At 48.2% G+C, this 9866-nt stretch overlaps 1 protein-coding gene across 1 annotated transcript in view; it reads left to right on the top strand.

Moving 5' to 3' along the window:
• SLC38A5 (solute carrier family 38 member 5) overlaps window positions 1-3787 on the top strand; it is a 9659-nt gene extending 5872 nt beyond the window's left edge. Inside the window, 9 exon segments of the mRNA XM_012811263.1 lie at window positions 23-105; window positions 396-454; window positions 552-689; window positions 897-976; window positions 1640-1740; window positions 1975-2090; window positions 2857-3001; window positions 3094-3197; window positions 3686-3787. Coding sequence (XP_012666717.1) covers window positions 23-105; window positions 396-454; window positions 552-689; window positions 897-976; window positions 1640-1740; window positions 1975-2090; window positions 2857-3001; window positions 3094-3197; window positions 3686-3787 — 928 coding nt within the window.
• Window positions 3788-9866: the final 6079 nt, after the last annotated feature.

The raw sequence follows: 9866 nt of genomic DNA, 5'->3' as shown, positions 1-9866 counted from the left end.
TGAGCTACAGGTGCCAAGCCAGGAGCTGGTTCTTGAAGGGAAACTTCCTTATCATCATTGTCAGCATGCTAATCATCCTGCCCCTGGCCATTATGAAACCTTTGGGTAGGATGCTTCCTGGGTTGGTCATTGGATAGTTGGGTTAGAGAAGGGGAGCCAGACTGAAAAACTCCCCATTTTCAAGGGCTGTAAAATACCAGGAGAGGGCTTGTTTTATGTGGGTTTCAACAGATTAGTAGGAGTTTACTATGAAGGGTTGGCTGGTCTGGCTAGAAGTAAAAGTTTTTGTAAGGGTAATTGGGGTGAGGGGACATTAAAGGCCAAGCTAGGGGTTTGGAGTTTGCCATAGGAAGGGGGTCCCTGGATTTCTGAGGCTCTCATATTGCCCCTTATAGGCTACCTGGGGTACATCAGCGGTCTCTCTCTGACCTGCACGCTGTTTTTCCTCATTTCGGTGAGTCAGAGAGAAGATCATGAAAAAGTGGGGAGAGTTTGGGACTTTGAGATACAGCCTCTGCCATGACCTCTCTTCCCTGCTCCCTTACCCCCAGGTCATCTATCAGAAGTTCAAGCTTGGCTGTACTATAGGCCTTAATGAGACAATAGTGGAGAGTAACGCCCACCCAGGAGCCTTTAGCCAGGGGTTTAACAGCAGCTGTGAGGCCCAGATGTTCATAGTCGACTCCCAGGTGGGTATGCAGGTGTTCAGGAACTTGCACCACACTCAGACCCTCTGATCCTGTCACACAGTGCACCTTGCTCAGAAGGGAGCCAGGTATCGGGCATTGGGGGTCCCAAGTGTCTGATATGGAGGGCAATGGCAGGGCCAGAGGGATGTGGAGAAGGGAATGAACCCCTGTGGACTCTAATCCTGTGTCCTTGGGTCATTTCCCTAGATGTCCTACACAGTGCCTATTATTGCTTTTGCTTTCGTCTGCCTTCCTGAGGTGCTGCCCATCTACACGGAGCTCTACTGGTGAGTGGGCAGGCAGATGGGTACGTGTGATGGGCTAGCGTGGGCAAGAGGGTGATAGTCAAGAGGGTGATAGCCTGGCAATCCCTATGGCAGTCCTGGGACTGTAGTTTGATGGTGACTGAGTTGTACCAAGCAAAGGGTTTGGGGTGGCCAAGAGGTTTCAGGACACTCAGAGTGGTAACTGTTTATTGATTGGGACTTAAGTATTCTCCTGTTTTAACATACACCCCAAATGTGAATGGGCAGAGTTGGGAAGCTGATAACAGATGAACAGATGGAGGCATGGTGTGCATGGACAGGGGTGGGGAGGCAGGATGATAAGACGGGGAAATGTGCGGATGATTAGACAGAAGGACAGCATGGATGGTTGGATGGAAAGGAGGAGGCAGTAGGCCTTAATTGCTGCGGAGTGGCAGAGATGGGATTTGCTGTGGGGGTGAGGCTTTATGTAGGGCAACAGTGGTCTCATGGGGGGATATGGATCAACAGAGAGGAGAGGCTTGGCTAGTCACACAGGGGAGGTGGAGATGGGGATCCCGTGTACACCAGCTAAATGTCAGTCTGGGAGAATGGGATGCTGGAGGAGGGTGGGGGCTGGCTTTGAAGTGTCTGCCCCAAGTCCAGAGTTCTGAGCATGACAGTTCTATGGCCTCTGCACCTCAGGCCCTCCCAGCGCAGGATGCAGGCTGTGGCCAGTGTGTCCATCAGAGCCATGTTCTGCATGTATAGGCTCACAGTGACCTTTGGATACCTCGCCTTCTACAGTGAGTGGGGTTGGGGCCAGGGCTGCAGATAGGCCTAGGGACTGTGCAGAGGGCTGGGGCAGGAACCTTTGAGCTCTTTCCTCCATGACCTTGGATCTATCAGTTTCCAAAGAGAGGGGATGTCCATTATGCATGTGGGTTTTGTCACCATGAATGTGTGTGAGGGTTTCTGGGGCACTGGTCCTGGTGCTCCTGCCACTTCCTGCATCCCGCACTCCCTGTCCCATTGCCCAGGCACCGTGAAGGCGGAGGTGTTTCACATGTATAGCAAGCAGGAAAAGCTCATCCTCTGTGTGCACCTGGCCGTGCTGCTCACGGTGACCCTGACTGTGCCAGTTGTGCTATTCCCTGTGTGTGGGGAGAGGGCGGGCACATGGGATAGAGGGACATAGATGGATGGGTAGAGGATGTAGGCGTGGATATTCAGGTGGGGAATGAAGATGGGTGTGGGTGGGTGGATGGAGGAAGCAAGGATGGGCAGACAGGGAAGGCAGAGTTGTCATATGGACAGAGAAGGCAAAAATAGATGGTCAGACAGAAGGGAGGATGCAGATGGCAGGACAGAGAGGGTCGGGGGAATGGGCAGTCACCTGTAAGGAGGAGGCACAGATGGATGTCTAGACAGAAGAGGGAGGCAGGAATGATGAGTTGAGTACAGAGAGTAGACAGATGGTCAGCCAGATTGTAGAAATGAGGATGGACAAGAAAAGGGTGGAGGCTGAAGTGGTGAGATGCAGGAGGGCCAGGAGGATTGGACCAGGGGAGGGAGGGGTAATCAGTTGCAGAGAGGCAGGGGTCTTGGGATAGAAGGATAGGTAGGTGATCAGATGGGGAAAGTGGACGCAGTCAGAGGAGGGGGGCAAGGATTTGAGACAATGTATGGAGGCACAGACGGATGTTCAGACAGCAGGAGACATTGTTGTCAGAGGGTAGAGGCAGGAAGCTCACTGAGAAGATGGTGGCACAGATGAATGGTCAGGTGGGGAGATGCCATAGATAGCCAGAGGGAGGGGAAATCCTGGGATCTGGTATGAGGGAGGAGCTAAAGCTGATGATCATGTGGAAGGGGGACAGCATTTAGGTCCTAACTGCTGCCCCACCCTACTTTGGCCACAGATCTGCTGGGCTCCGCAACAGCTGCTTTTCCCAAGTAAGGCCTTCAGCTGGCTGCGGCACATGGTCATAGCCCTGATCCTGCTTGTTTTGGTCAATGTCCTTGTCATCTGTGTACCAACCATCCAGGATATCTTTGGGGTTGTTAGTCAGTATCTCCAACCCAAGTCCCATACCCCACCTGATATGGGCCTTGGGCCCAAGCTCAGGTTGACTCTTGACCCTCCTTCTTGTCTCCAGGGTCCACGTCAGCTCCCAGCCTCATCTTCATCCTTCCCAGCATCTTCTACCTCCGTATTGTACCCTCCAAGGTGAAGCCCCTCTTCTCCTGGCCCAAAATCCAGGTGAGCATTCCAGGGGAGAGGCTGGAGAAGAGGGGCATTCTAAGGATGGCTAGCAATGGAAGGAACTTGCTCAGAAGAGGGCTGGGGGAGGAAGGAGCGTGCAGAAGGAGTGGTGGTCGGGAAGAATGGAGGTGATGCCTTAGGAAGGGGCAGAGCATATGGAGCACCAGAGGGGTCTGGGAAGACAGGGAGTGCTGAGGAAGGGGCTGCCACAGGAGGAGCATTCTGTAGGCAGGTAGAAGGAGAACTATGAGGGAGAGATCTGGGAGTACTTTCAAGAAGGGGGCTGGAGAAGAGCATTTCTGATGGGTCCTGGGAAGATGGAGGGAGGATTCACAGGAAGGGGTTGGCTGTAAGGAAGGAGAGAGAGGGAGGAGCACAGAGGAGGATGGGGGTGGGTTGGGCTCTCTGGAGGGGGTGGAGGGCTTGAGGAACATTCTTAGGTGGAACTTAGACCAGCCCTAGTCTTCTCTCCCTCTTGCCTGCAGGCTCTGTGTTTTGGCATCCTGGGAGACCTCTTCATGGCAACCAGTCTAGGCTTTATGTTTGCAAACTGGGTCACAGGCCAGAGTGGTGTGTCTGGACACTAACCATGCCCTGCCTGGGTCCCCATGCACACGCACACGTGCCTATGGAGTTGGTGCCACTTTCTAGGGTCCCTCCTGCCTGGCGTGTGGAGGGGGCTGGTTCTCATTGGCATGGCTATCGGAGGTGGGTGGAGCAGAGGCTGCAGAGTGGTCTACTTCCCTCCTCCCCAGGGGTGCCAAGCTTGGATCATGGCCCTAATCATAACCCTAACCTCTGGGGGAGGAGGTGGTGGCCAGGTCCTGCGGGAGCCCTTGCCCAGCCCAGTCCTCTCTGCATCCTCCTGGGTGAAGCTGTTTGTCAGGATTACTCTCGGGCTAAGTGGTAGAATAAAGATGTTGAATTAAAGCTCTGGCCTGTCTTCTAACTTTTTGCAAAGAATTCTTGGGGAAGCCTGCCTGCCTGCAGAAGTCCAGGCTGGGGTAAACTGAGGCCCTAAGAAGAGGCCTGTGTTTGCTCTCATGTGTTCCCTCACTCAGTGAACATCTATTGAGCACCTGCTGGGTGTTAGGGACTGTTTTTGGTGCTGGGGATATAGCAGTGAATCAAGTGGACAAAAATGCCCATCAAAGAGTTGACAGTCTAGCATAGGAGTGGTCTGCTACCTGTTGGGGTTTTGGCCCTTGAACTAAGGATGGCTTTCATGTTTATAAATGATTGAAAAAAATCAAAAGAATATTTCGTGACACCTGAAAGTTAATATGAAATTTGCATTTCAGCACCTATAAATCAAGTTTTGTTGGAGCACAGTTAGGCTTGTGCATTTACGTATTGTTTATGGCTTCTTTGGATAGAGCTGAGGATTTGCAACAGAGACCATGTGGCCTGCAAAGCCATTTACTCTCTGGAGTTTTCTGAAAAAAGATAGCTAGCCGAAGAGAGGATAAGAGAGAAAACATTTCTGATAAAAATGAATGCTATGAAGAAATGAATGATGTGGGGAGTTGGGTGAGCAGACAGTCAAGAAGGCCTCACTGAGGAGGGGACAATGACTAGGCTCAAGGTTGCCTGGGGGGATCAAACCCCATGGTTATCTTGGCAAAGAGTGTTTCTAAGCAGAGGCAGCAAGTGCAAAGGCCCTGAGGTAGGAACAAGCCTGGCTGATCCAAGCTTCTTACTCAAGAGTAAGGAAAAGCTAGCAGGGGTATGCCAGTTCTGATTTCACCACAGCCTTGCCAAAGCCTGAGTTATGACACATGAATTTTTGCCACCTAATTGGTGAAAATGGTATTACAGAAACAGATTTGAATTTCATATGATTTTTAAGTGTCACAAAATATTTCGATTATTTTCCTAATCATGTAGAAATATGAAAGCCATTCTTAGTTCATGGGCCATATCAAAAACAATTTACATGAAAGAAGTCTTCAGATGCTTAAGGACATCTCTCTCTCCAGATTATTTTTATTCATATACAAGCCACTATTAATGTTACAAGCAGCTCCTTTTACTATTCTTTTATGTTATTTTATTTTCTTATTTTTTTTTTTGTTGTTGTCATGGTTTGGCTGGGGCTGGGTTTGAACTCACCACCCTGGATATATGGGGCTGACACCCTACTCACTGAGCCACAGGCACCACCTCATTTTACTATTCTTTATCCCTTTCTGTCACTAAACTTAAGTTCAACAAGCCTGCTTTTTTTTTTTTTTTAAGAGACAGAGTCTCACTTTATCACCCTTGGTAGAGTGCCATGGCATCATAGCTCATAGCAACCTCCAACTCCTGGGCTTAGGCGATTCTCTTGCCTCACCCTCCTGAGTAGCTGGGACTACAGGTGCCCACCACAATGCCTAGCTGTAATAAGCCTGCTTTTTATTTATTTATTAATTCTTTTATGAGACAGAGTCTCACTATGTCGCCCTCGGTTGAGTGCTATGGAGTCACAGCTCATAGTAACCTCAAACTCTTGGGCTAAAGGGTCGAGTGCTGTGGTGTCACAGCTCAAAGCGACCTCAAACTCTTGGGCTTAAGCAATTCTCTTCCCTCAGCTTCCCAAGTAGCTGGCACTACAAGTGCCTCACACAATGCCTGACTATTTTTTTGTTGTTGTTATAGATGTCAAAGTTTAGCTGGCCCAGGCTGGGTTTGAACCCGCCAGCCTCGGCGTATATGACTGGCGCTATAACCAATGTGCTATGGGCACCGAGCCAAGCCTGCTTTTTTGTTGTTATTGTTGCAATTGTTATTGTTGTTTAGCTGGCCCGGGCTGGGTTCAAACCCACCACCCTCAGTGCATGCGGTTGGCGCCGTAACCACTGTGCTATAGGCGCTGAGTCCCTGCTTTTTAATAATATGGGTAACTGGAAATTCCAGTGCTTGACCTTAAAAAGGCAAGTCTTCATATTTAACAAAAAGCACCACAAGGCGGGTGCAGTGGCTCACACCTGTAATCCTAGCGTTCTGGGAGGCTGAGGAAAGTGGATTGCCTGAGCTCAGGAGTTTGAGACTAGCCTGAGCAAGGGCGAGACCCTATCTCTACTAAAAGTAGTAAAGCTAGCCTGGTGTTGTGGTACAGATCTGAAGTCCCAGCTACGGGGGAGACTGAGGCAAGAAGATCGCTCAAGCCCAAGAGTTTGAGGTTGCTGAGAGCTATGACGCCACAGCATTCAAACCCAGGGCGACTAAGGCTCTGTCAAAAAAAAAAAAAAAAAAAAAAAAAGAGAAAGAAAGAAATAGATGATAGATCTCAGAATTTTCAGCATTCATATGATAGGAGTTCGAGACATAAGGAATAGAAAGACCGGAGAGAAAGTATTACTTGAAGAAATAACATTCTAAATAATTTTCTGAACTGAAGAAAGACATGGAATTTTTACACTGAAAAGAGCCACACCCAGTTTTGAGCACGATTAGTACATATGCGAGCACATACATGCACACACACATACACACACCCAGGAATAAAATTTCTAGAATGAAGATAAAATTGTGAAATGTCCCAGAGAGAATAGAGAGAAGAAAAAATACACTGGAGAAGTTCTTCAAAGAGCTGATGAGAAATCCCTGAACCTCGATTGTTACACCCAGCCAGCCTAATCCAGAATGAGACCAAAAATATTTCAAAAAAATTCATGACATACATACCCTTCCTGAAATAATTCTTAGGGTATAAAGTCCTATAAGAAGAAAAAAAGTAGACTTGAGAGGACGCAAGAGATTCCAAGGAGCAATAGTGAGGGGAACGATAGCAGAATTTATTGAAACGACTAAATGAGTTTTGGTTGTAAATTTAAAAAATTATAGTCTTGAACTAAAATTCTAGATAATATAAACATGGAAGTTGGGAGGAGAGATAGGAAAGAAAAGAGAAGTTCTTCTGTTCAAGGGACAGATACAGATGCTAATGAACGGCAGAATAATTAAATGCCCTAGCTTTTTGGAGTGCAAACTCTGGAGTCAGGTGGCTTGAGTTCTGGCTTCCCATCTTGCTAGCTGTGTGACCTTATGTAAGTCACATTACCTGTGTGTGTCCCAGTCTACTCAAGAGTAAACTGGGGATGACTACGCCAAATAATTCATGTGACTGCTACGATTAAATGGGTTAAAACATGTAAAGCACTTACAGCAGTACCTGGATGTGGTAAGTGCTGTATATAGTTATTGTTTTTAGCAATGACTTAAAATGACTATTAAAATGTAAAGGCAGATGAAGATGGTGAACTAGAAATAGCTGTTAGCTTCTCTCCCAAACCCCTCCTGCCACAGAAGAGGTAAAGAGTTAGTTGGACTTTGAGGCCAGGTGCTGGTTCATGCCTGTAATCTTAGCACTCTGGGAGGCCAAGGCTTGCTTGAGCTCAGGAGTTTCAGACCAGCCTGAGCAAGAGTGAGACTCCCATCTCTAAAAATAGCTGGCATTGTGGCGGTTACTTGTGGTCCCAGCTACTTGGGAGGCTGAGGCAAGAGGATCACTTGAGTTTGAGGTTGCCGTGAGCTATGACACTACAGCACTCTATTGAGGGCAACAAAGTGAGACTCTGTCTCAAATAAAAAATGAAAAACAAATAACAAACAACAAGGCAGAACCTATGGGTAGGGTGCCTCAGTGGGTAGGGCTCTGGCCCCATCTACTGAGGGTGGTGGGTTCAAATGTGGCCCTGGCAAAACTGCAACAAAAAAATAGCCAGGCATTGTGGCTGGTGCCTGGAGTCCCAGCTACTTGGGAGGCTGAGGCAGGAGAATTGCCTAAGCCCAGGAGTTGGAGGTTGCTGTGAGCTGTGACACCATAGCACTCTACCAAGGGTGATAAAGTGAGACTGTCTCAAAACAAACAAACAACCCCCCCCACAAAAACCCAAGAGGTAGCTGGACTTTCGAATAGTTCCCAACACTAAAATTCCTGATCCTTTTGTCCCTTCTAGGGGGATGAGATGGCCTAGAGTGGGAAAATGCCAGATGCCCCAAATGGAGGATCAGCTGAGGTGGAGCTTTCCCAATTGCGTTCTTTCCTCTCCTCCCATTTCTGGAAGGCTCATTACCTATCCTGTAAATACCACAAGGCAGAAACTTTGCAGAACTGGCCCAGTGATGGCCCAAGGTGGCATGGTACCACTAAGGTGTGGTAGGGTTGGAAATCTCATAGGAAAAGTACAGTTGAGGCTCTGTGCCTGTGGCTCAAGTGGCTAAGGTGCCAACCACATACACCTAAGGTGGCGAGTTCAAATCCAGCCCCGCCCCGCCAAAACAACAATGACGGCTGCAACCAAAAAATAGCTGGGCTTTGTGGTGGGTGCCTGTGGTCCCAGCTACTTGGGAGGCTGAGGCACGAGATTCACTTGAGCCCAGGAGTTGGAGGTTGTGTGAGCTGTGATGTCATGGCCCTCTACCCAGGGGGATAGCTTGAGGCTCTGTCTCAAAAAAAAAGAAAAAGTACAGTCAAAATGTCATAGAAAAAGTACAGTTGCATCGAGTCTGGCCAGTGACTTAAAATTCCTTTCCTACTCCTCCTTGTGGCCTCTGGGCTAGGCAATTACAAGTATCTCTCACTTCTACACCTCCAGACTCTTGCCTGAAGGCTTAGGCAGAAGTCCTGGAACCCTTCCCTAAGGAGTCACAGGCTAAGGAAGGGAAAAAACAATAGGCTCAGCTCAGCTCTAGAGACTCTCTACCCTAAGACACACCAATTTCCAAACTCTTCAACTCACATGGAATGTCCAGGCTTACATATCTTCTCAAGAACAAACAGTTACATCCAAGAACTTTTGGATATTGCATCTGAAAACAATTAACAGTTTGAATAAATAATTCAATGGACTGGGTTGTATATTAAAATGGATATAGTTGAAAAATCTATTCCTGGGCCGAAGAAAGAGTCTAAAGAACTTACGTAAAAGTTGTCAGGAATGAGCCAGACATGGTTGTTCATGCCTTGTAACTTTAGCACTCTGGGAGGCCAAGGCAGGTAGATCACCTGAGTTTAGGAATTCGAGACCAGCCTGAGCAAGAGTGAGACCCCATCTCTACCCAAAATAGAAAAACTTAGCCAGGCATGGTGGTGCCCCCCTGTAGTCCCAGCTATGTGTGAGGCTGAGGCAGGAGGATCATTTGAACCTAGGAGGTTGAGGTTGCAGTGAGCTATCATGATGCAATTGCACTTTGGCTTGGGTGACAGTGACATTCTGTCTCAAAACAAAACAAATAATCATGAATGGAGATGGAGTAAATGAAAGAAAAGTTAATTAATAGGGAGGATAGAAGTATACATGTCAAAACGCGTTAATAGTAGCCTCATAAGGCTCAGCGCCTGTAGCACAGTGGTTATGGGGCCAGCCACATGCACCTAGGCTGGTGGGTTTGAACCTGGCCCGGGCCAGCTTAACAACGACAACTGCAACAACAACAAAAAATAGCTGGGCATTGTGGAGGGTGCCTGTAGTCCCAGCTACTTGGGAGGCTGAGGCAAGAGAATTGCTTAAGCTCAAGAGTAAGGGGATGGCGGGGAGGGGAGAGGGGAGAATGGGTGGAGGGATGGGTGATTGGTGGGATCACGCCTATGGTTCATCCTATAAAGGTACATGTGAAATGTAGAATATAAATGTCTTAACACAATAACTAAGAAAATGACATGAAGGCTATGTTAACCAG

Source organism: Otolemur garnettii, unplaced genomic scaffold, assembly GCF_000181295.1.
Source record: "Otolemur garnettii isolate 467f Iridium unplaced genomic scaffold, OtoGar3 scaffold00153, whole genome shotgun sequence".
In the NCBI taxonomy this organism is placed as follows: Eukaryota; Metazoa; Chordata; class Mammalia; order Primates; family Galagidae; genus Otolemur; species Otolemur garnettii.
The sequence above is the reverse complement of the archived record's forward strand: the minus strand, read 5'-3'. Positions and strand labels throughout refer to the sequence as shown.